This window comes from Bactrocera dorsalis, unplaced genomic scaffold (assembly GCF_023373825.1).
Source record: "Bactrocera dorsalis isolate Fly_Bdor unplaced genomic scaffold, ASM2337382v1 BdCtg012, whole genome shotgun sequence".
Taxonomy (NCBI): domain Eukaryota; kingdom Metazoa; phylum Arthropoda; class Insecta; order Diptera; family Tephritidae; genus Bactrocera; species Bactrocera dorsalis.
In genome coordinates, this window is record NW_026038063.1 from 197,902 (window position 1) to 224,255 (window position 26,354).

At 31.4% G+C, this 26,354-nt stretch overlaps 7 protein-coding genes across 19 annotated transcripts; 4 read left to right on the forward strand and 3 right to left on the reverse strand.

Annotated features, from left to right (window-relative positions):
- The first annotated feature begins 3 nt into the window (after positions 1–3).
- Positions 4–2,092, forward strand: LOC105228140 (beta-1,4-glucuronyltransferase 1). Its single transcript, XM_011207813.3, has 4 exons — positions 4–326; positions 394–1,530; positions 1,598–1,770; positions 1,827–2,092. Exons 1-4 carry the CDS (start codon positions 324–326, stop codon positions 1,843–1,845), a joined length of 1,332 nt encoding a protein of 443 aa, XP_011206115.2. The 5' UTR covers positions 4–323; the 3' UTR covers positions 1,846–2,092.
- A 404-nt stretch (positions 2,093–2,496) lies between these two features.
- LOC105228141 (catenin delta-2) lies at positions 2,497–6,730 on the reverse strand. 2 transcript variants are annotated; one of them, XM_011207815.4, is made up of 6 exons: positions 6,385–6,484; positions 6,082–6,252; positions 4,473–5,336; positions 3,727–4,283; positions 2,744–3,660; positions 2,497–2,685 (listed from the first exon to the last, which is right to left on the reverse strand). In XM_011207815.4, the coding sequence occupies exons 3-6, from the start codon at positions 5,294–5,296 to the stop codon at positions 2,569–2,571; spliced, it is 2,415 nt and encodes an 804-aa protein (XP_011206117.1). In that variant the 5' UTR covers positions 5,297–5,336; positions 6,082–6,252; positions 6,385–6,484; the 3' UTR covers positions 2,497–2,568. The 2 variants fall into 2 exon arrangements, with proteins under 2 accessions (XP_011206117.1, XP_011206116.1); XM_011207814.4 differs by having other exon boundaries at positions 6,082–6,730.
- Positions 6,731–6,896: 166 nt separating this feature from the next.
- On the forward strand, positions 6,897–9,569 carry LOC105228143 (coiled-coil domain-containing protein 25). The gene is made up of 3 exons (XM_011207818.4): positions 6,897–7,062; positions 7,445–7,536; positions 9,079–9,569. Exons 1-3 carry the CDS (start codon positions 6,990–6,992, stop codon positions 9,538–9,540), a joined length of 627 nt encoding a protein of 208 aa, XP_011206120.1. The 5' UTR covers positions 6,897–6,989; the 3' UTR covers positions 9,541–9,569.
- Positions 9,570–10,054: 485 nt separating this feature from the next.
- LOC105228144 (60S ribosomal protein L39) lies at positions 10,055–10,711 on the forward strand. The gene is made up of 3 exons (XM_019990934.3): positions 10,055–10,166; positions 10,258–10,361; positions 10,443–10,711. The coding sequence occupies exons 1-3, from the start codon at positions 10,164–10,166 to the stop codon at positions 10,489–10,491; spliced, it is 156 nt and encodes a 51-aa protein (XP_019846493.1). The 5' UTR covers positions 10,055–10,163; the 3' UTR covers positions 10,492–10,711.
- A 68-nt stretch (positions 10,712–10,779) lies between these two features.
- Positions 10,780–15,098, forward strand: LOC105228146 (UDP-xylose and UDP-N-acetylglucosamine transporter). 5 transcript variants are annotated; one of them, XM_029550963.2, is made up of 7 exons: positions 10,780–10,796; positions 12,474–12,543; positions 13,442–13,536; positions 13,614–13,830; positions 13,904–14,035; positions 14,316–14,495; positions 14,552–15,098. In XM_029550963.2, coding segments are annotated over exons 1-7 (1,104 nt in total). In that variant the 5' UTR covers positions 10,780–10,794; the 3' UTR covers positions 14,960–15,098. The 5 variants fall into 5 exon arrangements, with proteins under 5 accessions (XP_029406823.1, XP_011206127.1, XP_011206128.1 ...); XM_011207825.4 differs by lacking the exon at positions 10,780–10,796 and adding an exon at positions 11,690–12,286; XM_011207826.4 differs by lacking the exon at positions 10,780–10,796 and adding an exon at positions 12,147–12,286 and having other exon boundaries at positions 12,474–12,501.
- On the reverse strand, positions 15,096–22,910 carry LOC105228145 (calcium-transporting ATPase sarcoplasmic/endoplasmic reticulum type). Of its 8 annotated transcripts, none has more exons than XM_011207823.4 (10): positions 22,758–22,910; positions 20,322–20,467; positions 20,237–20,254; positions 20,090–20,172; positions 17,786–19,957; positions 17,601–17,716; positions 17,304–17,540; positions 17,127–17,244; positions 16,938–17,055; positions 15,096–15,315 (listed from the first exon to the last, which is right to left on the reverse strand). In XM_011207823.4, the coding sequence occupies exons 2-10, from the start codon at positions 20,437–20,439 to the stop codon at positions 15,287–15,289; spliced, it is 3,009 nt and encodes a 1,002-aa protein (XP_011206125.1). In that variant the 5' UTR covers positions 20,440–20,467; positions 22,758–22,910; the 3' UTR covers positions 15,096–15,286. The 8 variants fall into 8 exon arrangements, with proteins under 8 accessions (XP_011206125.1, XP_011206126.1, XP_029406820.1 ...); XM_011207824.4 differs by having other exon boundaries at positions 15,096–15,772; XM_029550960.2 differs by lacking the exon at positions 22,758–22,910 and adding an exon at positions 21,206–21,465.
- Positions 22,758–25,550, reverse strand: LOC105228148 (uncharacterized). The gene is made up of 4 exons (XM_011207831.4): positions 25,115–25,550; positions 24,352–24,545; positions 23,949–24,022; positions 22,758–23,640 (listed from the first exon to the last, which is right to left on the reverse strand). Exons 1-4 carry the CDS (start codon positions 25,157–25,159, stop codon positions 23,273–23,275), a joined length of 681 nt encoding a protein of 226 aa, XP_011206133.1. The 5' UTR covers positions 25,160–25,550; the 3' UTR covers positions 22,758–23,272.
- Positions 25,551–26,354: the final 804 nt, after the last annotated feature.

Here is a 26,354-nt window from a genome sequence, read left to right on the forward strand (position 1 = left end):
CAATTTAGTGATGGTTAAAAGTACCGCAACAACAATTTAGTTTTTTTTCGAGCAGGAATCGCAACAAATTAAGGAATATATTTCGTGTTTGATATTATTAGTTATATTAAATAAATGTACTGTATTATAATGCAAATTTGTACACAAATATTTGTATGTACAACGTTAGTAGTTTAGCGAAACCGTACACCGATTCAATAACAATAGTATTGTAAGACATTGTAATCGATTTTTGCACTGAAAAATGCAGTTATGTGAAATTCCCATTCCTAGGAATAATAAATAAATACATATAAGTATGTTTATTGTGAAGATCTACAAGAATGGTGATTTACATTTATAAATGCCTTAAAAATATTAAGATTTTGAATGTACATATGTATATTTTTACAGAGGAAACTTGTGCGATTTAGACGTTGGGTTTTATTCATATTAACAATATTTTTAACTACAATTAATCTACTGTGGACATATTGTTTATTGGACACGGAAATAAATTCGCAACGAATCAATAAGTCATTTAACAGAAATACAAAGCCATTGGTGGCAATAGAAAGTGTTAACGATGCCACCATGCCACCGCTCAATCGATCATTATTACAGAAAATGCCGAAGCATAATTTTAGGCTTGCTTTCGATAATATAAGTTTCGAAACTGGAAGATGGGACAATCTTCGCAATTATAAGATGTTTGATTTTGCTTTGATTGGAGATAAATTTATCAAATCTTCACACGAAAACATTGTATGTTTAGCTACCCAAAGTTCCGTGGAACGGTTGTATTCATTGACACAAGTTGCACATCAATGGAACGGGCCAATTTCAACCGCCGTGTACGTTGCCGGAGATGAAGAATTCTTCATTTTACAACACTTTGTGACATATATGAGACTCTGCTTCTCATTTATACGCGATAACGTTACTTTCCATATTGCTGTTCCAAATAATAAAGAACCAGTTCACGGACAAATTCCTAATCTCTTCAACAGCTTTGATTGTCAATACCCTGAACAAACGCTTCGCCATTTACTGAAAATACGCAATCCAGACACAATACGTTGGCGTTTAAAAAATGAATATCCGCAAAACCATTTACGCAATTTAGCTCGAAAAGGTTGTCAAAATAAATATGTATTTCTAACAGATATTGATATAATACCAAGCACAAATATGGTATCATTATTAAATAAATTTCTGCCGTCAGCAAAATGCAGCTATCGTTGCGCGTATGTTATACCAACTTTTGAAATAGACAACAGAGCTAAATTCCCTGCTTCCAAGCCAGAGCTTATGCGTTTATATAGAAAAGGTCTAGCACGCCCATTTCACGAAAAAGTGTTTATTTACAACCAGTACGCGACAAACTTCTCCATTTGGCTTAAGAATTCTACCAATGAAGATGAGCGGGCTCATATAAGTCATGTCGTAACAAATTTTGAGTTCTTGTATGAACCTTTTTATGTCGCTTTTGATGACGTCCCTGCCCACGATGAAAGGTTTATAGGCTATGGCTTTACCCGAAATTCACAGGTAAGACATTAACAGTATTATGATAAACTATTAATATAACTCATTCCGGTTTAAAATTTTTTTTTAGGTCTATGAAATGTATATTTCTGGGTACACATTTTTTGTGTTATCCCCTGTTTTTACTTGTCATTGGGGATTACAACAAAAAAAAGCGAGACCAGTTTGGCGAGAACAACAAAATAATCTGAATCGAAAGCGTTTTGAGATGTTTAAACATGAAATTCTCGCCCGATATAAAAAGTATTTAAACATTTTGTTTAAATTATCTTGAACTCATGAACTATTTTAATTTACAGAAAGACAACAAGGAAATAATTGACATAGTAGAAGTAAACTGGAAATAAGTGTAATGAAATTTTTTATCGATATGAATTTCCTGATAACGTTCTATAAACCTTAAAACAATTCCACATGGGACCATACTTCAGCCTACAAGTATGCATTCATATTTCTGCAGTTGTTTTAAAAATCAATCCAAATTATTAATACTATATTAATATTACATGTCCAAACTTCTGATACTTCAGTGTTATAAAATAAAAAGCGATGGTTACTACCAAGATTTTATTATGGTATATACGTATTAAACGCGTTTCGGAATGTAAATTTTATTTAGATGCATTGGTAAATATACCATGTGTTTTATACCCCTTTTATATTGTAAACTAGCTTTAGTATACATTTATAGAATATCGATATTTCAGTGCACAAATGTGTTAAGTAGGTGTATTTTCATAATTTGTTTTTACCATATCCTCGTATATTATAATACTTGAGCTGTTCTACACATTATACGGACAAATCGCATGCATGTACATTACATTGTGTTTACTGTGTATTGATTTGGATAAGTTTGTCGTATAGGTTCCGCGGCAAATGGAGTCACGAATTTTCCGCAAAACTGCAAAACTTGGGCAAATAAAACTAACTTAAAGCAAATGCACCCTGAGGTATCGATATAGTATCTATTGAAACATATTCGTAAGTGCATTTTATTATATTTATGAAATATGAAAAGTATTTAAAAGATATAATTTCTCAATTGGAATGATTTCGTCCAACTTCCATTATTGGTATATACATAGCTGTTTGAGGGTTTTGATTTCTCCGTTGATAAGATTCATTACCTACACCATTGCTAGATGCGTCATCGGTCTAAAAAGAGAAACATTGTCAATAAATGTTAATTGTTCAACAATTGCTATTAACTCACCATTTGGCAAAGCAGTGGTGACTCATTGCAGCTTGCAAAATCATTTCCTGCAGTATTACGAGTCGCATTATTTTGAGTCCTTTGTATCGTCCGATCTTCATATCTTGTTCGGCCTTGCGATGCCATTGGTCTATTTAGAGTGTTGTTTACATTATTGGGTGAGTTTGGAGAAATGTTATGAGCTGTAAATGATTTTGAAACAAAGTCTTGCTCTTTCCATCCATTTTTTTTATAAACATCACGAAGCTCATGATGTTGCCACATTGTGAACAAAACTTGACCGGCGAACTTTAATACGCAAGAAGTATATTTTTGACGTTGCTTTGTAATACTTAATAAACGATCAACACCACCGGCGTCCAGTAAAGACCGAGAAAATTCTGGATTTTTCTTTATAACTTCATTAACTGTGGCTAACACTGCGGTAATGGTGTCGTCGGAGGTATTTTGATCGTGCTGTGGATTTCCAGTAGGGAGTTTTTGGACTAAATCTCGCATAGCATACTTTCCGATAAGCTCTTTGTTCCGTTGATCTATGGCAAGATTTCGTAAAGCTGTTGCCACTGCGCAAACTACGCGATCAACTTCCATACGAAGAAGTTCTACCAATATAGGTAATCCTTTTTCCTTGCGAACCGTAGCCCGAATATCAATACTTGGCTGCCAATAACATGCAGAAAGATTCTGAATAGCTCCTGCAGCCGCTTCTAAAGTTTCCGGATTTGAGCAACTTTGCAATAAAGCTAAATAGTACTGCACAACCTCGGGTTGCCATAAAAGCTCATATCGTTTGTGTGATAAACTATTGGGCACAGAATTTTTTGAAGTACTGGGATTATAATTATTTTCCATCTGATGTTCGCTTTGAGCAGCTTCCTTTTTCTTTTTACTTGTCCCAAAACAGCCAAGATTTTCTCCTGAAATAATAATATATAAACATACATACCCAATTATAATGCTGTTGTATTATGTTAAATATTTACCTTTATAAGAGTTAGATGAAGGTCGGCTTTGTATTGGCATTGGCTGTTTATCGTAATTAGGATCCTCAACTTCTTGACACCGATAAGACAAATTGCGTAAAATACATACACAATTTTCTACCGTTTTATTTCCAATGTTATTCTTTTCTATAGCCATTTTCACAACATATATTAGACACTCCACTAGATGTTCAGAGTTTCTAAGACTGGTTCTGGCAAACTCACCAGCAGAGCTGACATTGCGTAGAACTCCCGAAGCATTTCGAAAAACTGTAGAGTAGCATGTTTCGCCCGCACAAACCGCATCCCAGCCAGAATGGGGAATAATAATATTACTAACAATTGCGTTCAAGCCCTCGTCAATAATAGAGCGTTTAATGTCTTCACAAGATGACATATTCCACAAAACTCCAGTGACCAATTCCTTTACCTCCGACTCTTGTGTCCTGCACAGCAAATTTACAAGGGCAGTTATACCCCCCGCATTTTTAATAGCTCGTTTATTTTCATCATTTTGCCTTCCATAGGATAAATTTCGAAGTGCACCACATGCGTTCCTGAAAATAGAAAAGTGTTCCTGAAGTGAAAAGTGTGTCATACCAGTTTTTTCATCGATATATCCATCGCGAGTGTCTATTATTTTATTTCTAATTTTTGAAATACATGTATGTATATATAAATAATTTTTTTTATAATTATTTAAAAAAATTACATAAATGCTATTTATTTATTTCCATTTGTCTTACTTGTGGATTTCTGGTACATCGTATGATAGCAGACGCACAAGAGGTGGTATCCCCCCTAATGTTCGAGTTCGCTGCTTATTTGGATCATCCATATAACATAAGTGTTGTAAATATGCAGCTGCATTTGCTTTAATTTCGTTATTTGGGTTATTTAAAAAGCTTATAACTTCTGACAGATTTGGATCACGCCATCTCATTGTTGAACATATGTCACTTCCAGAGCCTTCCATTAGCATATGTTTGGGATCTCTTATGTGTGAAACCGAATCCATTGGAGTTAGAGTAAGTTGTGCCATTTTGCTCTGATAATCAGCATGGCCTTCATATGCTCTTGTACCATCCGAAGGCAGAGCTGCGTCTGATCCATTAAGATTGCTATCAAATAACAATGGTCTTGGTGAGTACGAGTTGGTGTTGCTTGCTTCAATCGGATAGTCAAAATTAACTTCTGACACGTATCCATAAGCAATGGTGGGGTTCTCAATATAGTGCGACTCAACAGGGCAAGCATTAATACCGTAATCAGGTAATTCGTCATACTGTGCTGCTTGCATATATCTTACGGTGGAAACTGAAGAACGTTCTTGAATTACAGACTCATTTTGTTCTTGTGAAGTAGCAAGTTGAACTTGTGGTCCTATTAAACTTGCTGTATTGTGATCCGAACCGTACGAACATTGACCAGCGGCTCTTGAAACCGCCAACTCAGGAGACTTGGTAACGTATATTGAAGAGTTTGGGAATCTTGGTTGATATTGCTCATAATCTTGTAGAGCTGTATATTGGCAATTTAATTCCGTTTCATTAAACGCTGGACCATCCATTTTAAATTTTTATTTTTCAAGACAAGAAAGCAAATTTATTCTGAAAGTGAATTTACAAAAAAAAGCAGTTTAAAATTCATATTTACAGTACTGATAATATTATTATAAAAAGTATATTAACTGTGACTGCATGAAAACATAACGGATAAAAATAATTTACTATATGTATATGAATAAGAATGAAAGTCAATATTAAACACATATTTTGTTTTTAAGTTATTAATCAAATGAATTCACATTTGTAAATAAAGCAACAATAGATTTTTGAGTGGATAGATTTTAGTTTGAAAATAAGCAAGGCAAAGACACCACTTCTTTCTTTCGAATCTTAAGTGGTATTCTATTCTTTTTAAGGAGTATATTTACATTTTGATTTTCGTGAAAACGCTTCTTCAAATTCTGTGAAGTAGTAGTAAAAACAAATATTGCAGATAGCAAAAATATTTTCAATAATACACTCTAAGGTTAGAAACTTTGACTTAGCAAGAACGCAATTTAGTCAATATACAATTTATATCACGACCCATACATAGTCTTGTTGTAATGCTTCTAATGGCTTTGTTTCTATTTTTGTACGATGAAATTATTTTTAAGCCAACTTTAAATTTTTGATTGAAAGCAAACATTTTTTTCTTAATTCAAATATTGAGGAAGTATAAGTGTAATGCATAAAACTTTTACGCAAACGGTTTTAACATTTTTGATCCGAAAAAACATATTATATTTTCAATACAATATACATTATTTATAAACAATTATTTTATCATTATTAATATTTTGCTTACCAATCACGTCATGTTGTGGGTGTCTTTTGTATTACGGGTGTGGTAAAGTATCCAGCCCGTTTTTGCGTAAGATTATTGATTTTTCACTTTTGAACAAAGTATTTCTTTGATATAAGGGCTACACTAATACCAATGTTTTAGGTTCTTTAGTTTGATAAATGTTTATTACACCTTAAATAATAACTTATTTTATTTAAAAATAGTTCATAAACTTCTCATATTATAAATTCAATTTTTTTCAAATAGCTTTCCACTGGTCAATAGTTACTTTCAAACTAACACTTTATAGGAAAAAATACATACAAAAAGAAATCAGACTTAAATACTTTAATTGACCAAAAAATTATCCTGTGTCAGAAACGATTTTGATTTATTCCACTGAAAACTATACTCAAATTAATAACAAGCAATTTATTATACTAAATTATGGTTTTAGAATACATAGGGTGCCTATAATGCGAAACAGTTGCCGCTTGAAAGAGAGAGTGCAATTTCAATTTTAATTTGGAGGGAGGGAATAAGTTGAGAAAATATTTTAGGCACCATAAATTTGATTCTGTACATGTATGAAAATAATCAGAGGTTTCTTATAAAATGTATAACTTCACGTTTGACAAAATTCTATAATACTTTCTTCACTGAAGTGTTTCCCGAATTTTATAATTTGAATTACATAAATCGAACAGGTGCCGTTGTTCAATACGCATCAGCTTTAAACACAATATGCTTTTTCTGGATATTTGAAGCAGTCTGTGTTTCTGAATTTCAACTGTATAGTAGATTTGGTATTATTATATGTCCTCTGTTATACCACACAAAACTTTAAATATAAAATGTGAAATATGGATCGAAAGTTCCATACCATAAATAAGAGAGGTTTGGTCTGCAACTAGAGTAAATGATAAAAAATGGTGTTCTATTTCAAAAGTAATATTGTGTCACCACCAGCTTTAATTTACATGGGAAAGGATAAGCATGAAAGTAAATATATGAGCAATGGTTTGATAATGATATTTATAATTAATTTTGTGTACGTATGTATGGATACGGTGTGAAACGATTGTTTCAAACGGAAATACATTGTTGTATTACTAGGGATGGGAACAAAAACTCTTTTTCCTATGTTTCTGCTTTTTGATATTAATTAAGTTGTTGAAGAAATTGTGTGTTTGTATTTGGTAATGATCCTGTTATAAGGTGTTTAAGCTGAACGGAAAAAACGTATGCATTTAAAAAAAAAGACATTGTATGAATAGTTTGATTGCAACCATGTAAAAATTAATGAGCGAGATTATTTTTGTTTTTTTAAGTTTCTTATTTGCGCCACATATTAGAAATTTATTAATTAACATTCCTCTTACAGATGAAGAACTTATACGTTGGGGATGGCCAGAAGATGTTTGGTTTCATGTTCACAACTATTCTTCTGCTCATGTTTACTTAAGACTCCAAGAGGTATTCTTTCTTCTATAAAAACTACACATTATTTTATATATTAAGTATATACGAAAAAATAACGGTAAAGGTTCAGGAAAGCGGCTTTTCCGAAAACGTGCACCAATTTTCACGGGAAATGTCTTAAAATACTCGTTTTTAGTTGTACTTTACGAATATGTTAGGCGCGTGCTTTTAAAAACAATATTTTCTTTGTTTTAATAGAAAAACATCGTATTTCCCGAAATCAAAAATTCACTTTTGCACTTTACACGTCTTTGGATGTTAAAATTATACTTTCTATAAGTTATATACACGTAATTATTGATGTTGTTTAGTTAATCAATAAGAGAAATTGGTTTTAATGTTATTTTTATAAAAATATGAACAACTTCACAATCACTTCATTTTCACGAAAATGGCAAGGTTATGTTCAAAATTATGGCACAGCTGTTGTAAATTCGAATGGTTGATTCATGGTCGTTTTCGAATTATCGATACTCTCAATATTCGAGGCTGATCGAGAATTGGTAAAAATGAGAAATACATAATAGGAAAATTTATAATTCATTATTATGGCAGAAAGAAGAAGAATTTGGACACAGAAGAATTTTGAACACCGGGGTTTTGGACCGACCAGGGATATTATTTTTCGAGCGAGTGAGAATATCGACATTTTAATTTCCTTTTATTTTTACAATTATTATTATTTTTATATTATGTATTTCTCATTTTTACCAATTTTCTTTCAGACTCGAATATTGAGAATATCGATATTTTAATTTCTTTTTATTTCTCCAATTAATAATATTTTTCTATTTTATAGTATATCTCTCATTTTTTTTTAATTCTTGTTTAGTATCGAGAGTATCGTTATTTCGAACCCGATCACTGTTTGTATCACTAGTTCTCAATTGAATTTCGAACAGTGATGCCATTTATGGCGTAGATATTGTGCAAAATCGTAATATTGTTTACTGTTTTATTGCAAAAAAACATAAAATTAGATAACGCGCCATACATATTCGTGATTCGGAATTAAAAACGAATTTTTTGGGACATTTCCCGTGAAAATTGGTGTACGTTTTCGGAAAAGCCGCTCTCCTGAACCTTTACCAAAATAACATTTAGTTTTCACAATTTGCCATATATAAAAACAATAAAAGTTTTTGTTAACTTTACCGAAAGATGGAGTAATTGAGAAAGCACACCTTAGAAATCAGATAATCACCAACTGAAAGTATACATATTAAAATAAATATATTTATGGTTATAGTTAATAACAAATTTTAATTGGACGTAGTGAAGCTCAAATTTGAAATTCATTTATTTATAAATTGACCACGACATGAATAGATAAATTGATATCAAGATGCCGTTATCTCGGATTGTTGGGAAGGCTCTGTTAGAATAGAATTGAATAGAGAAGTCTTAAAAATTAAATTGTAGGGATATCATACAAATTTTGAATATTTGGTATATATTGAATTTAAAATTTAATTCGGAAAATCTGCACATCTTAATATTTGATTTGGTTCTTTATTTTTTATTTATTTTTTGTAGGGTCAAACTATAGATGATATTCCACAATCTGTTCTCAACGACGCTGCTCAATTGGTAAAATATAACAGCATTCAAGGAAACAAGATAAATAATGTAGATGTCGTTTATACATTATGGTCAAATCTCAAGAAAACAGCTGATATGGAAGTTGGCCAAATAGGATTTTATTGCGAAAAGAGTGTTAAAAAAATCCGTGTTGAAAAAAGAGTAAATGAAATTGTAAACCGACTGAATAAAACAAAAACTGAAGACCATCCAGATTTGCGTCGTCAAAGAGAAGAAAGAGACTCCGAAGAGAGAAGGGAAAAGAAACATATTTTGAAAGCTCAGCGGGAAAAGGAGGAAGAAGAAATAATGCGCCAAAAAAAGGAAGCAGAACAACGTAGTTATGATAAATTGTTTAAACCTGAATGTATGTCTAGTAATTATGATGATGGAAATGACTCTGATGATTTTATGTAACAATAAAGTAGTAACCCAGATAATAAGAATGCGTTTCAATCCAACTATTACAAATTAATACACTAAGTGTATATTTAATAACTTCTTTTATCGTTTTCAGTGTTTAATGTTTCGCACTAGTTAAATTGTTTCAAGTAACATGTATTATTTTATTAAATGTATATAAAGTAAATTCGATTAAAGTGAATGCCGATTTTACAAGGTTTGATAAGCCTGGAAAAATGAAATGAAAAAACCTATATATAAATTTAGTTAGGAAAGGAGTTAGGTTAAAAATTAGCATAGAAAATAACATACAGCTGCGAGCAATGAAATAGGGGGTGCCAAAACTTTAAATCTTTTTCAATTGTAAACATTTTTAAATAGTGTTCGCTCTGGTTGTATTGCAAATGTAAAACTCCCATTCCGTACTTGGTTTTAAAATAAAAATAATTTAGATCTTTATTACTTACAACTTAATTTTATGTCGTGTGTGGCCACCTTAAGCCTCATCAGATTGCAAAAAAATATAAAGGTCGTCTGGCAGTACTAAGTTATCGATAAAAAAGATTTTAATAATCCCTCACTCCTATCACTAATTTCTGTTTTCCTTCTTTTCTCACTTGTAAGGCAAAGTGCACAGAATGGTTGGTAACCAATCCGTTTAAATTTCATACATCAATTCACATTTATAAAATAAATTTATACCCAGGAGTTATTGATGTTATATTGTTTCAGGCGGCGCATAAATCTTTCAGGATTAAACAAAAGCTTGCTAAGAAGCTGAAGCAGAACCGTTCGGTTCCTCAGTGGATACGTTTACGTACTGGAAATACAATTAGGTAGTTTTTTAAAAATAGTTTTTTTGTGAATCTAGAATTTTTGAAGACAAAGTTAAAATGTTTCGGTTCTTCTTCTTACAGATACAATGCAAAGAGACGCCACTGGAGACGCACAAAGTTGAAGCTGTAAATGAATCTTTATCAGGTGTTTGCGATAACGCATCATACTATATAAATTCAATAAAAGTTCATTAAAAAAACGAATAATTTGTGAGATATATTTGAGTATTTTAAATATAGTTCCCGAAGTGTGTAGAATAGACAATTGTGCAAAAATACATAGTTGCTAATGCTGATCGGAAAAATAAGATGCATTATTCAGTTAATAAAAATGTACTAATGCTTCCTCAGTTTGCAATCCGTTTTTTTAAACAAAAATGAAACTTATCTAAAACGTGCGTTGAGGTTAAGATAATGTTATTTACAATATCATATGTAAGTACGTTTTCAGTAATCTGTGTGTGCTCCTCTAATTTATAAACTGTCCAAGCGTTACAATTTATCTTCCCATTATTAGTAAGGGGATTTTCAACCAGAGAAATCACATTATTTTAAAGTCATGAGGTGATTTCAGTAGCCAACTGGCTCTATTAAAAAAAGCAAGCACGAGAAGAATCACATTATTCAAAAGTCATGAAATTACCTCACGCGAAACTGGCTGCCAACTGGCTCTATAAAAAAAAGCACGCACCGTTCCTGGTCAGTGCCTCAAAGTGACGTGATTTGGAAGTCACAAGGGCAGGCCCGGGAAAGCTAGATCCATAAAAAATAATCGGACACGGCACTTGGCCAGTGCTTAGGTTTCAAGGACAAAATCATGAGGTTAAGTCACCTTAAGCTGATAAGTAAAACTGGCACCGTTCCTGACCAGTGCTTAGGAGACTCGCGCCATAGAAATGATTTGATTTAGAAATCCCAAGATAAGTTCAGGGGAAGCTAGATCCATAAAAGATAATCGGACACGGTGCTTGGCTAGTGCTCAGGTGACTCTCACACATCAATGTGACGAGATTTAAAAGCCATCAGGTGAACTCACGCGAAACTGAGAGCCAGTTGGCTCTATTTAAGTAAAACAGTCACCGTGTCTGGCTAGTGCTTAAATGAATCTCGCGTCTCGATATGACGTGATTTGAAAGTCATAAAGTGACTTTAGGGGAATCAGTATTTATTTGACTCTCGCGACATAATGTGATGTGATTTGGAAGTCACAAGATGGCTTCAGAGCAAGCTGGTTGCCAGCTGGCATTTTATTTTAATGTAAAGCAAGCCTCGTGCCTGGCTAGTGATTAGGTGACTCTCGCGCCTCAATGTGATTTCATTTGGAAGTCGTAAGGTGACCTAACTTAGGATCGTTTATCTCAGGAAAAGTGAAATACTCTTACATTCTCTGCATCGTGAACCTTTTCAAACATACATATACATATGTATGTATGTACATACGATCTCTGTATGATTTGTCAACAAGAGCAAAGAAAGTTGTATGTGAAAGAGCTATTAGTTTCCAAGCAAGGAATTTCAAAATCAAACTAAGGGCGACGAGAAAACACGAAAACATCGCGTTGATAGTGTTCTGATAACACTATTGTGTAAACCTATATAGAAAAAAATGCATACATATGTATGTATATAATATCTAAACCTATATAGGTTTGTATAAACCTAAGTATACATACAATAAAATATATAAATCTATATAGGTTTATACAATGGATAACACGCTTTCTGCTCTTATTCGTAACATTTCGGCGCTATGCAAGTCAGCATTACTTTGCGTTTAGAAATTCTTTTCATAGTTGCCATTGATCTTGATTGTGGAAATTTTAATTTCGCCATCTATTTTTTGTGTGTAATGCACAAAGAATGTAGAAATATAGAGAAGGTTCAATCTTCATTCTCTGTGGAAATATGAAACGAAAATCTGTTATGTACGTAGAATGGATAGATAATCTTCTTATATTTCATTATAATTAAACGAAAATTAAAAATCTTTGCTTTTTATTAAATAAACACCAACATTATTAACAAAATATGGCATCCATGCAAATGAAAAAGATAATAAGATGAATTCCCAAAATATTTCTTATTAAAATTATTTAATTTCTTTTACTTCAGGTGCGACGTGGACGAACACATTCTGATTTTAAGTATTTTGCTCTTCTTTTTAAATAGTTTATTTGAAATAGTAAGTTATATAATATTTACTATAGTTCTTGTAAAAAAATTACTACATATGTACTATATAATTTGAGATATGTGGGTTAGGAATACGTTTCAGTAACTTTGTTTTTCAATTATTCAAGAGATGAATATATACATAAATAATTTAAATGAAAATTGAGATGTTATGGCGACCAAATTGATGAATGCATTGTTTGATAATTACATGACATGCTTTACAAGTTGCATGATGAGTTTAATAACAATGAGGGGCAATAATATTAAAAATTGTCGGCGGACGGATATACATATGTATATTATATTAAGTTGTTGTAGTCGTTATCTAAACCCCGTTTGAGCGGCAAGGTTCAAGTTGGTTGCCATCGAAAACGTCTCACGGGCGGAAGAAGAAGCGGGCTGTTTCGAAGCCGTCGAACCATAAAGAATCTAAGGCCATGCAAAGGGGATTCGTTGCGCGCAGGATGTTAGTATATTGTGTTTTAAAACGTGACAGCTAGCTAGTGCTCCTTTTTATATATAAAAAAAAATTATATGTATGTATTCAAAAAAATAAGAATTGCTTTGGAGGAACCGGCACACTTATCAAATTTTTATCTAGTTGCTGATAGTAGCAGTACACGTATTTTGCTCTAATTCGGTCCTTTATAAGAGCTCTTTTTTGAAGTTTTGTTCAAATCTTATATCTCAAAATTTCAACCATTAGATAGTATTTCAGATTCGCATATGTACTTTATGTAATTATAAATGAAGGACTTTTATTATCCGCTTTCCATCTTCCAACGAATGACATGAACTAAATAAAAGCTATTTACTGTTTTCGTCTTTCATTTAAATTTATTTGTTTCGTAGTTTGCAATCAAATACTAATATACATGAAGGTTTAATAATCACTTTCTTTTCAGATCCTAAAAAAAATGAATATCAAAGCACTTACGGCTGTAATATGCGTTTTTGTGGGATGCTGCAGCAATGTTGTATTTCTAGAATATCTTGTAAAGTAAGTTTACATCAGTACACTTTTATATTTTAGATAACCTTATTTTAATAATTGACCTAACTAATCTCTACTTTCAGAGAAGATCCCGGAGCTGGGAATCTCATAACATTTTCACAGTTTCTTTTTATTGCTCTTGAAGGGTTAGTACATATAATTGCGTCTCGCGATTTTGTGCCGAAAATACCTCTGCGTAATTACTCCCTTCTTGTGATTCTATTTTTTGTAACAAGTGTGGCCAACAACTTTGCGTTTGACTTCAATATACCAATGCCTTTACATATGATATTTAGGGCTGTAAGTAAATCTTTAATAGCCTAAAATCTAATAAATACCATACCAATATTGATTTACGCTTAAAATGTTGCAGGGATCACTTATTGCTAACATGATAATGGGAATAATTATTTTGAAAAAGAAATATGTTTTCTCGAAGTATTTATCCGTTTTCATGATAACCGCTGGAATTGTGTTGTGTACAATTATTTCGGGAAGTAGTGTGGTAAGTTTAAATAATATTTTCTTATGAGACTCTATATCATATACATATATCTATGTAAAATCGGTTTGGAGTAGATGGTAAGGGAAAATTAGTTTACTGTCAGTTAAAATGTTTTCATATTCCCATTTGGAAAAATTACCTCCTTTATTGGATCTATTCGCGTGAATCTTAAATCGAGTTTACTATTACTTCATATCCGACCTAAGCTTTTAACTTAACTTTTTCGTATGAACAACGTTTTTTAATAATTTGCTACTAGATTATACTTTTTGTTATTTAGAAAAGTGCCACTGTCAAACCAACAGAGGCCCTGGATGTTGGATATTCCGACTTCTTTATATGGACTCTTGGGATAGGTTTACTCTCCATTGCTCTTTTTATATCTGCATATATGGGCATTTGTCAGGAAACTCTGTACAAGAAATTTGGCAAACATCCTCAAGAGGCTCTCTTCTTTACGGTAAAGTTTATACAGACAAAATAAGTCAATTAATTATTATTATTGTTCTTTTACAGCACTTGATTCCCTTACCTGGTTTCATTTTCATATACAAAAACATTTGGGAACATTTCAGTATTGCCACAAATAGCGAACCAATGGCATTACCAATAATTTCTATTATTGGGTTTAATGTTGAAATTCCTCAAATGATATTTTATTTAATGTGCAACGTTATTACGCAGTATCTTTGTATAAGATCAGTATATATTTTAACAACTGAGTGTGCCTCATTAACAGTTACGCTTGTCGTAACATTGAGAAAGTTTGTATCACTGCTTTTTTCTATTATATATTTTAAAAATCCGTTTACAATTTACCATTGGATTGGTACGGGACTGGTTTTTTTCGGTACGATAATCTTTACTGAAGTAGTTCCACGAATTTCTGAGCATATGCAACTTAGGAAACATAAAAAAGAATAAATCAACAAATGAAGTATATGCGTTCTTAAAAATCCGTATATATTAAGTTAACGTAAATTGTAAATAGGTTTTTGTTGGGTAACGAATTTAATATAATTTGTGTATATGCTTGGATAAAATAAAAATTCAATAGATATAATTTTTTGTTGTACGTTTTTTTTATTGCACAATCCACGAGAATCACATTGCTAATTTTAAACAAAATCATTTTTTCAATTTTTTAATATCTTAAGGATATCGATATTTTTATTTTCAACTTGTAGACTAAGATGTGTGTAGCATTCCGCTTTTTTGCGAGTGGATTTGAAAACATTGGTCATCTCTTGCTTACCATTTATCGATAATGACGTCAGGAACTAAAATTAATTATTTTTCAGATTAATAAATAAATATAAATGCGTAAATATGAAATATATGCAAAGCATATAAGATTTCATCTCAAATATTGTTTAAAGCCTCGGAAAATGTCTTGGATGGGAAGCTGTAAATAGAACTTAACGGTATAAGTAAACTTCAGAGTAATTTTTGGGTATTTGATATTTGGGTGTCGTTTAAATCGTGGCGTCTTACATAATAAAATTAATTAATATTTTACAAATCAATGTTTAATGCAAAGGGATATTTATTAAACCATAGCAAGGCATCTTTTTAAATGGTCAGGAATCATAGATAGTGGGTAATGTATGGTTTTCATCCGTAATTGTTGGAGGACCGGTTAAGCAGATTGCATCACATATGAATTTGTCATTGTTCTTTTTCTTATTTGAAATATTATACAGCAGACTCTTTTTTTTTAGTGGAACGTGGGGTTGACTAAAAAGGGTAATTGAAAATTATAAATGTATTTTGGTTGGTATAATGTTGAGTATTTTAATTTGGGCAAGCAGCAGAGGCACATACAGAAATTGCGCAGTTTTTGTTAAGACAGCATGGCACCTGAAAATTATAAAACTTAAAACGCCCTCAATGTAGCGAAAAAATATGCTTTCAGAAAATTATTCGTAAATATAACTTATGAATCGGGTTATTGTACATCTTAAAACAACGACAAATACATAGAAAGCTTAACTCCGATATAAGATTGTAAAAAATATAAAGTATTTGCAATTCAGTCCATTTGATATGGTGTTAGCATAATTTCAGACCTAATTGGCAAGAGTTATTTGTTTTTCAAACAGCGACAAATTATCGTTCGAGAGCAAACCAGAAATGGACTTTAGATCATCGAATAATTCAGCGTAACAAAAATAGTTATTAAAAATATATGTATCATAATAGAAACACAAATTTATTAGTATAAGTACATTGCTATTTAATCGGTAGAAATTTTGATTTGAACTTTGAGAACGATTTGCTCAAATATTGTAATTTAATTCACTTTAAAAAAAATCCTTAATAATAAAATATTGCATGTTCATGCGATTTTAAATTAATAATTTTGTATGACTCCATCAGACTATTAAAATGCGAAGTACATAATATCAATCGAAAAATTTGAATATTTTGTACTTTCATAACTTTATATTTGGAGATTCCGTGTGGCTTTATTGAAATATTTTAGATTATGCCTCAATTTATCAGTTTCCCAACTAAGTAATTTTGTGAACTTGTCATACATTTAATTATTGCAATTTAATCTGGAGTATTTTCCCTAATGATCTTAAAAAAATTAGTAAACATTGTAGGCATTACTATATTGTTATTGGTTTAATTACCTTAAAATATTTAAAAATAACATTCTCCAAGCTCCTAATTTCAGCAGCGTAATGCTAAAGCATTAAAGTTTAAATATATGTATATGTCATATGGAAATTAGTATAGAATTTTAATTAAATAGTTATTTTATCTAATTTTGCTAGAATTATGTATGTATGTAAGTTATTTAAACCAACTATTTAAAGCGTCATTGCATACAAGAGGCCAAAGAAAACGGCCCACATCAAAACAATCCCATGCATTTTTAGAATTGGGCTCTCACCGTCAGTAATCTTTCTAGCAACGAATTTCAGCGTTTCATCTAATAAAACTACAGGAATTGAAAATTTCATCACAGTTAGCCACTCTTCCCCTGACAATGGGGTCACTTGGAAAACGGTCTTAAGAAAAGGAGAAAACAAAAAATAAAAATAAATATATATTTTCAGAATTTTTTATACTTAACACTTACAGAAAGGACTTCCACATAAAGGATTACAAAATGAAGTGTAAAGGAAAGAGCCATTGAACCAATTAGCCACATATTGCACCATGGGGGCATAGTAATAAGGGACTGATTTTCTGAAAGGCTGCGTAAGAAAGAATTGCGTAGTAATTATTAGTTGTATATATAGGTTTTGTTTGTTACCTGTTCATAGCGTTCAACATTTCAATTGTAACAAGCACGGATAAAGCCATGGTCATTGCATGAGGATCACTGAATATCTTACAGTCTACTCCTTTAAAGTCATCTCCTGTACCAGTACAAGACAAATGATGTGTCAGTTGCCAGTAGGTTAAGTGAGGGCCTGTCTCAGCAAAGATGAACCACCAAGCTGCAGCACCAACTGTGGCAGCACCAACATAACCACCAATAGCCATGTATCTATAAGTAGATTATTATTTTTAATACATTGACAATATATATGAAGATTTAAATAAATACCGGAAGAACAACCATCCAGAAATAAGACCTTCGTCGGCTTTGCGTGGAGGTTTCTCCATAATATCCAAGTCAGGGGGATTGAATCCGAGAGCAGTTGCTGGAAGACCATCTGTTACCTGTATATATATGCATACATTGCTTAATTAGTAATTCCTTCAATTTGCAAATTTTTTAATATTATTTACCAAATTAACCCATAATAGTTGTACAGGTATTAAAGCTTCGGGTAATCCTAAAGCCGCGGTTAAGAAGATAGAAACAACCTCGCCAATATTTGAAGAAATAAGGTAACGAATAAATTGCTTCATGTTATTATAAATAGCACGACCTTCTTCAACAGCAGATACAATGGATGAGAAGTTATCATCAGCCAACACCATCTCGGCGGCCGATTTAGCTACAGCAGTACCTGAACCCATTGCAATACCAATTTCAGCTTTCTTAAGAGCAGGGGCATCATTGACACCATCACCAGTCATAGCAGAAATTTCATTCATGCTTTGTAGATATTCAACAATTTTTGACTTGTGTTGTGGCTCTACGCGAGAAAAGAGCCGGGCTCGGCCACAAGCCGCTTTTTGCTCAGCGGGTGAAAGATCATCAAATTCACGACCGGAATATGATTTATTAGCAGTGTCTTCGTCTTCACCGAAAACACCGATGCGGCGGCAAATTGCTTCAGCGGTTGCCTTGTTATCACCAGTTATTACAATTACTCGGATGCCTGCTGCTCGGCAACGTACAATAGAATCGAAAACTTCTTTACGTGGAGGATCCAACATGCCTACGACACCAACAAATGTTAAGTTTATTTCATATTGATAGAATTTGGTGGAATCTCCCAAATCCATTTCATCTGGCCGCATAGGACTATCCGCTACAGCTAAAGCAAGACAACGCAAAGTATCTCGTCCAGTACCATATTGTCCAGTCAAAGCCAAAATTTTGCTCTTAAGAGTTGAAGTCAGTGGCACCTTGCTTGTTCCAACACGTGCATGTGTACAGCGTTCCAAAACACCTTCGGGCGCACCTTTTACGAATAATTTTGGACCAGTTCCCAATCGGGATGCTTTTAGTGGTGTACAGTATGAAGACATTGATTTACGGTCACGTGAGAACTCAAGAGTGAATTCCTTTTTCCACTTCGTTTCGATTTCTTGACGCACAACAATAGCGGCGGAACGGCGATCGAGGCCAGTCTTATTAACACTGAACGGATTCAATTTTTCAGCAAGTACAATTAAAGCCGTTTCTGTGGCTTCACCAACCTTCTCGAAACATTGTTTAAACTCATTGTAATCGATTGCGGAATCATTACACATAATACAAATAGTAGCTAACTCCTGAAGGGCTTCATATTCTGAAGCTTTTACCCGTTGGCCTCCCAAGAAGAGCTCACCCAAAGGTTCGTATGTTGATCCAGTCAGTTCAAACTCGAGGAAACTACTATCGCTACCTTCAACCTTTTCGAAAATAAACATTCTTGATACCGACATTTGGTTTGTAGTTAATGTGCCAGTCTTATCTGAGCAAATCACCGATGTACAACCTAATGTTTCTACAGATGGTAATGATCGAACAATAGCATTTTTTTTCGCCATGCGGCGGGTTCCCAACGCCAAACAAGTTGTAATTACAGCTGGTAAACCCTCTGGAATAGCAGCAACAGCTAATGCTACAGCAATCTTGAAGTAGTATATAGCACCTTTTATCCACGAACCGCCATGAGCGGGATCATTGAAATGACCAATATTTATTGCCCATACAGCAACACAAATAATAGAAATCACTTTTGACAGCTGCTCGCCAAATTCGTCCAATTTTTGTTGTAATGGAGTTTTAATTTCCTCGGTCTCTGACATTTCTGTGCGAATTTTGCCAATCGCTGTATTCAAACCCGTACCAATGACCACGCCTCGAGCTTTACCAGCTGCCACATTTGTACCCGAAAATAATATATTCTTTTTATCCTGGTTAACGGCGCGTGGATCAGGAATAGGATCTGTGTGTTTTATAACAGACACCGATTCACCAGTCAAAATTGATTGATCGATTCGTAAAGTAGTGGAGTAGATATGTGTTAGTCGAATATCAGCAGGAATTTTATCTCCAACGGACACTTCAACTATATCTCCAGGAACAATTTCCTTCGCTCTAATTTTCTGAATTCCAGATTTATCTTGACGAACTACTTTACCCATTTCTGGCTCATATTCTTTGAGGGCCTCGATTGCAGACTCAGCATTTCGTTCTTGCCATACACCCACGACGGCATTTGCTATCAAAATTAAAAGAATAACTAAAGGTTCTACAAATGCTGTGAATGTATCCTCGTGCTCTTCAAATAAAGCTAAGACCTGAAAAAATATGAAATCAAATTATATAGTGCAGTCAAATAATTGAAATTATCGATTTCAAAACATATATTTGTGCATACATATATCTACGTACACACTTTATATATGAATTTAAATAGAAATTAAACTTACAAAAGAAATAATAGCGGCCAATAACAGAATTTTCACTAGAAGATCGTCAAATTGTTCTAAAACAAGTTGCCAAATAGTTTTTCCTGAAAAAAAAAATATTTTTTGTTAATTAATTTATTTTTTTTCAGTAGAATATACTTTAAATACCTTCCTCCGTAGGCAGCTCTGAAAGAGAAAGAGTAGAACAATTAGTAAATTTAACAAAAAAATTTAAACATATAATAAATATTACCATTTGGACCATATTTTTTTTGATTGGCTTTAACTTGTTCCAATGTAAGTCCGCGTTCAGAGTCTGTGCCAAAAAAGTTTAAGGCTTGTTCGACGGTTTTAGCGTGGCCGTCTTCCATTGTTACTGATTATCGACGCGCAGGAATTCTGTAAAATTAGTATACAAATTTTAATTCTATTTTATATTGCATATATGTAAACAGTTTTGTAGGATTATGACATTTTTTAATGAGAAATGAGATGAATAATGCATTGAATTGTTAAAGGGTATTGCAGACCATTAATCTTTGCCGAATTTGATATCTCTCTTTTCAGAAGTATTATATACTTTGAGTGGATAAAAACCATTTTTAATATGCATTGGGATTTTAAACTGCAGGCTACCCATTGCAATTCCTTCTTTTTATATTGAGTTGTTCTTACTTCATTAAATTAATGTATTTATGTACTGGTTAAAACAAATAAAATATTAACTAAATTTATTTGATGGAAAAATTATGACATTTGGAATTGGTCATTTGATTTCACTGTATTTGAATGACGTGGACTTTTTATCGAAAAATGTCGAATTTAAAAAAATACTAGTTCTAGACTGTTGTGCCATTCGTTTCTTTTATGCAGTATGAAAATCATTTAACAATTTATATATTTTCACATTTTTTGTTATGTTATCAAAATTTTAAGGGCCATTTATATATATTTACATGATTTAATGCACTAAAGAATACTCAAATAACTAAAAATACTCTTGTACATACATAATTTTAGAACGAAACGTTTGATTCAATTTATTGTAATAAAATAATATTAGTGATCACGTTTTGAGCATTAATTCCACAAAAAAATGACCTTAAGTCCAATATGAGAGTTTTTGAGCATACGTACATATTTCTCTAAATTACATCCAAATTGCATTTACTTGGTTAGATCAGGAGGTAGTCAGCTGCACTCCTATTTTTTGACAAATTCCCAGCAACCAGAAAACGACACTTTGAACTATGTACATTTACTTAATACCCTTAAATACTTTAGTTTTAATGAAATCGTTATAAATTGTATTATTTTATGTGCTACTTTAGTAATGGAGAAATACTAAAAAAAAGACAAGCGCGATGGTGAATAATGGTGTAGAACGCAACGTTATACGATATGGAGGAAGCATGGCCTGACAGCTGGCTTTTGAAGTGTTGCCAATTAATAAAAATTAATTGCAAAACACTCAGAAAAAATGCATGTGATTGAAAACGCAAAATTATAAAATTACAAATAAAACATCAAAAAGGTTTCCCAAATGGTCGAAAAAATTTAAATAAATTATTATTTAAATTAATTAAATACATTTATCGTATTTATTTCAAACTGTTTACATATATTCCTATTTTGTAAAATTCTCTCTGGCTTGTTTTACCGAAAATTTTTTATTCACAAAATGAAGTTATCTAAAAAAATAAATCAGAAAATGCAAATATGATTTTCTGTTTAATATTTAAGAACCCGAAATTTTTAAAAGATACTAAATAAAATAACGAATTTTAAATCTATTCTATTTTAATATACTTACATACATTCATCACAATACCTTGAAGTGTACTAGTATATGTGAATGGATGCATATATGTATGTACATATGTATATTCACATATATTTTTACGACGGTCATACAAATTCATTTGTGAGTACATACATATGTTCATTTCATGCAAGTAAGAATATGCAAAATGGTTTATTTCATTAGGGAACCAAATATATTAAAGATAATATTTAGCTACATAATAAGATGAATTTATGTACATAGTCTTAGCCAGTCTAATCGTCAATACTATTAAAAATTAACATATATTTTATCATCAGCCTTTAAGGTAAAATATTTCAATGCTAAGAGTTTGAATATGGTATATTCAGTATTTGAATATTGCGCAAACTCCATAGATGCCTTGGTAAATATGAAGAGATGATAGTCGAATTATAATGTATGCACGGATATAATATACATGTACATATGTATATACGTATGCTAATGTGAGTATCCATAGGCATTATCACCGTTGCCCAGGAGACTGTCACATGGTCTGTTCCAATTCGTTTCAATGCTTAGTATTCTAAAAATAATTAATTTTATAATAGATTTAGAAATACATCTTTTGACATATATCATTACGAAAAGCTTTTGTTGACTTCATTTCGAAGAACTTTATTAAATTTTTAACCTCGTCATAGATTTGCAGGTTGCTTAAATACGATTTCTTGAAAATTAACTATTATACACTTTACACTTCTTCAAAATCACAAGAAACTGGTTTAACTCATAACTTGAAATAACTATTTCTTTATTTTTCTATAGATTTAAAACTGAAAAAAACTTAACATTTACGGATTTATCGTAATAAATAGCACATCAAATTTTCAATAAATTATTTCCAATTTTTAAAAAACTTACACAAATTTTTTACTCGGCGTCAATAATTAAAATTTTTAATTTTTCTTATTGCGAAACAATGTTTAGCCCAGCCGAAAATAAGAGCTAAGGAAAGATCGCGCTTTTGAAACGATCGACGGCGACTGAATAAAATGAGAACAAATGCCTGATGAGAGTGCCTTTCAAAATTACAGAAATCTTTGATTTTGGCAAAATTCCCAAACAGACAGACTCTCTATCACCCGGGAAAATACTTTTGGCACATAAAATTTTCTAAACAATCTCATTTCATATATGATATTTATCACAAAAAAAAATGTAAATGTGTTTTATATTCTCAATATTACTGTGGTATGAATTTAATAATTAATACGATTTTTTAAATATACATACATTATATGTAATTGCAATCTGTAACAATTTATTAATAAATCATTGGCATTATTAAATAATTTATACATTTATATATGAAAATTTGCAAATGGTATAACTTCATAACATTTTATGAAAATAAAAACCAATTTTTAAAATGTTCATTACACATCAGTTTGCAAAACACGTTTTAAATTTTTATTTTGTATGCCGTTATTTGTTTGACATTTTTTTAAATTTATTGACAGTGGTTTAATATAGAATTCGTTTCCAGAAAAGTATTTTTGAGCGCTTTCTCGACCTAAGTCATGGGAAGATGATGGTGGCTTGTGTTGGATACTTGACAACTGATTTGAAAGCGAACAGTATGTCTCAGTTTGTACCGCCCTTGATACAACATATTTTAAAGACGAGTTGTAGCAAATGTCAATAAAGAATAATAAGGATCCCATAACTGATAATGTTCCCAGGACTAGCGCATTTATTTGAATATCATCTGGTATGTACTCCAAAGTTCCAAACACTAAACAAGCTGAAATATATATTTATATATTGATTTTAAATAAGTTTAATTAACAGCAAAATTACATAAAATTCCAAATTTGAAAATTTATATTAGTTATTTGAAAAAATATGCAGAGTGGCTACAATTACATTTGAATTTTATGGTCATCCGAAAACCAAGGCGAAACCATCGGCTCAGTGCTGTTGCTTCCATCTATGTCGAAAGTCTTGTAGTAGAATAATAATGTCGTCAAAAAATGTAACCTAATACTTTTGCTAATTTGCAGATTTTTTTTGTCTGTTATGGTTTAATATAGAAAGATAAATGAAGCTCACCTTGAGTCACGAAAAATATTGTCCCGCAGTACAACAATGTTTTCTCACACATTTCAAATTTATTTGCTTTTATTCTGAAAAAATATATATGATATGTATAAGTATATAAATATATATATTTTTTTTTTTTAATGGTTCCACTAATCAAAAAAATTCTACTCAAAAAGTTCAGTGAGGCCTGACTATCGACATATAATCTGAGGTAATTTTACATTTAGTATTTTTAAGCTATAAAATTTATACTTTTTGTATTTGTATAAAATTCAAATCAAAAAGTTTCACTGTATCCCCAATTTTAAAATATACGTATGGAATTAGTATGTACATATGTATATAGCTGTATTATTAAAAAAAATGTTTCGGAGTAATGCGAAATAATTAAATAAAAAGTTGAAGCTATTACCTTGACAACAAAAAAACCCCAGCTATAAAAGTGTATCCACCATAAACTATAATGCTGAAGTCGTTTCCAGCCTGAGACCAATTTAAGTTATTAAGTAAGCTCCATTCAGTTGATAATTTTTGGTTTCTTTTAAAAACTTGCTCACCTTGGCTGTCTGTTATTTTTTTTGCGATTAAAGCAGCGAAAGATATTACCTTAAATTAAAAGAATTATAAAACAACCTGATGCTTAATTTGCGTGACAATACTTAATATCCATCTGTGTAATGTAGGTAACTATATACATACTTTTATGCGGGAGGCAATAAACTCTCACGAAAAATCAGTTGTATGTATGCATTATGTATAGTATATTGTATAAATATATAATGCACATTAATATAACAAACCACAAGGTGCATCGGGTGCAATTACATTTCTTACATTTTTTAAAATTCTTATAATTTTCGTGTCTAGATATGTATGTATATGAATTTATAAGTACACGCTTATGTATACATTATTACGTATTCACATATGTATGTATATATTGGTTTTGCGTTTAAAGTGGTTTACTGAATAGGTTTTCATCTTCAAACAAACCTGGCTAACTTTTGTTTCATCAACTCTTAACAATTAAAAAATTAATCAATTTCAATAATGAACAAGCACACTGCGCACGTACTTTAATAAATAATACTAATTATTATCACGGTAATGGGAAATTAATTTAGTTAAGTTCAATAGACAAACGAACATTTTATACATTTAAATGTTTTACTTACTAATTCTAAAAATGCAAGCAATATTGAAAACGAAAACCAACCCATTCTTCGACTTTATCGTTTAATATTACAATTAAGAATGGTGTAGTAAGAGCTTGGCTTAAAAGTTTTGTCTTAAACAATAGAATTATATGTATGTACATACATACATGCATTTGTGTAATGGATTCATGTGGTTTTTATACTGATGTATTGTTTAATGTCAAAAGTTAGAAGTTAAAAAAACATATGTATACTATTACATATGTACATATGTATGTATGTATGTACGTCCGCATAATTTCTATAGGTATGTACATACATATTAAGAATACGCAGACCTATTAAAAGGATAACTGCTTACCGATTCATTACAAAAAAATAGCGCCCAAAATATTAAAAAAAAAAATTCTTATTCCAATAGTTGTCGTATGATGGCATTAACATCAGTGCATACATATGCATGTATTTTTGAATTATATTCATACGTACCTTCTACATATAGTATTTTTTATTGTAGCTCAACACGCATTGATCGCCAACTGGGATATTTAAATGAACACATGTTTAAATACATATAAGTTTACCTAATATGCATTATGCAAGATGCTAGGTACACTAAATATAAATATAGACATAGTATGTTTGTATAGAAAAATGTAAGTACATATATCTAAATATGAAATAAAATATCTACAAAGGAATAATATGTACTGTTATGTAGTCCACACAATATATATGTTTATGTAGATGTATGATTGCAGATAAGTATACAACTTTGCGAAATTTTTCGGGGAACTTAGAAAGATATACTCAAATTGTTAGCATGAGGATGTGGGTCGCATATTTAAAGCGGCTCATTTCGCAACAAAAATGTTTAGTAAGAAAGTCTACATTATTGTATGTAAACTTTTTTGAATACAGAAAAAAAGTTATAAATAATTTTACATGACAAGGCAAAGATTGCACACATTTCGCTACCATTTAGTATTGTTCATTAGTTGTTGTAAATAAAAAGACCTAACATGAAAATATATCAGCTGATATAACATACAAATACATATGTACATATATGTATATATATAAAATTATTATAGGAAAGATTAACAAAGAATTGTTTAAGCCTAAAATATTTTATAATTTCATGTCATGTAAATTTAAGGACATTTTTTGAATATCACAAGAAATTTAAAAACAATTAAAAACACGATTTATACGAACAATGTGATAGTACGATATTGTACATTTCCGAGAGTTTGCC

What these genes read in the sequence shown, in the direction of transcription:
- LOC105228140 (XM_011207813.3), top strand. An exon ending in GCTTTACCCGAAATTCACAG is followed by an intron (nt 1,531 to 1,597) that starts GTAAGACATTAA and finishes ATTTTTTTTTAG; the next exon opens with GTCTATGAAATGTATATTTC.
- LOC105228141 (XM_011207814.4), bottom strand. Translation starts at nt 5,296, where the DNA reads ATGGATGGTCCAGCGTTTAATGAAACGGAATTAAATTGCCAATATACA. An exon ending in TTCATCTAACTCTTATAAAG is followed by an intron (nt 3,661 to 3,726) that starts GTAAATATTTAA and finishes TTATTATTTCAG; the next exon opens with GAGAAAATCTTGGCTGTTTT. An exon ending in CACCACTGCTTTGCCAAATG is followed by an intron (nt 2,686 to 2,743) that starts GTGAGTTAATAG and finishes TTCTCTTTTTAG; the next exon opens with ACCGATGACGCATCTAGCAA.
- LOC105228143 (XM_011207818.4), top strand. Translation starts at nt 6,990, where the DNA reads ATGGTGTTCTATTTCAAAAGTAATATTGTGTCACCACCAGCTTTAATT. An exon ending in GGGAAAGGATAAGCATGAAA is followed by an intron (nt 7,063 to 7,444) that starts GTAAATATATGA and finishes TTCCTCTTACAG; the next exon opens with ATGAAGAACTTATACGTTGG. An exon ending in TTTACTTAAGACTCCAAGAG is followed by an intron (nt 7,537 to 9,078) that starts GTATTCTTTCTT and finishes TATTTTTTGTAG; the next exon opens with GGTCAAACTATAGATGATAT.
- LOC105228144 (XM_019990934.3), top strand. An exon ending in CGTACTGGAAATACAATTAG is followed by an intron (nt 10,362 to 10,442) that starts GTAGTTTTTTAA and finishes TTCTTCTTACAG; the next exon opens with ATACAATGCAAAGAGACGCC.
- LOC105228146 (XM_011207825.4), top strand. Translation starts at nt 12,267, where the DNA reads ATGAAACGAAAATCTGTTAT. An exon ending in TAAATAGTTTATTTGAAATA is followed by an intron (nt 12,544 to 13,441) that starts GTAAGTTATATA and finishes CTTTCTTTTCAG; the next exon opens with ATCCTAAAAAAAATGAATAT. An exon ending in AAGAGGCTCTCTTCTTTACG is followed by an intron (nt 14,496 to 14,551) that starts GTAAAGTTTATA and finishes GTTCTTTTACAG; the next exon opens with CACTTGATTCCCTTACCTGG.
- LOC105228145 (XM_011207819.4), bottom strand. Translation starts at nt 20,439, where the DNA reads ATGGAAGACGGCCACGCTAAAACCGTCGAACAAGCCTTAAACTTTTTT. An exon ending in AACTATTATGGGTTAATTTG is followed by an intron (nt 17,717 to 17,785) that starts GTAAATAATATT and finishes ATATATATACAG; the next exon opens with GTAACAGATGGTCTTCCAGC. An exon ending in ATGTTGAACGCTATGAACAG is followed by an intron (nt 17,245 to 17,303) that starts GTAACAAACAAA and finishes TTTCTTACGCAG; the next exon opens with CCTTTCAGAAAATCAGTCCC.
- LOC105228148 (XM_011207831.4), bottom strand. Translation starts at nt 25,159, where the DNA reads ATGGGTTGGTTTTCGTTTTCAATATTGCTTGCATTTTTAGAATTA. An exon ending in TGCTTGCATTTTTAGAATTA is followed by an intron (nt 24,546 to 25,114) that starts GTAAGTAAAACA and finishes TTTTAATTTAAG; the next exon opens with GTAATATCTTTCGCTGCTTT. An exon ending in GGGGTTTTTTTGTTGTCAAG is followed by an intron (nt 24,023 to 24,351) that starts GTAATAGCTTCA and finishes ATATTTTTTCAG; the next exon opens with AATAAAAGCAAATAAATTTG.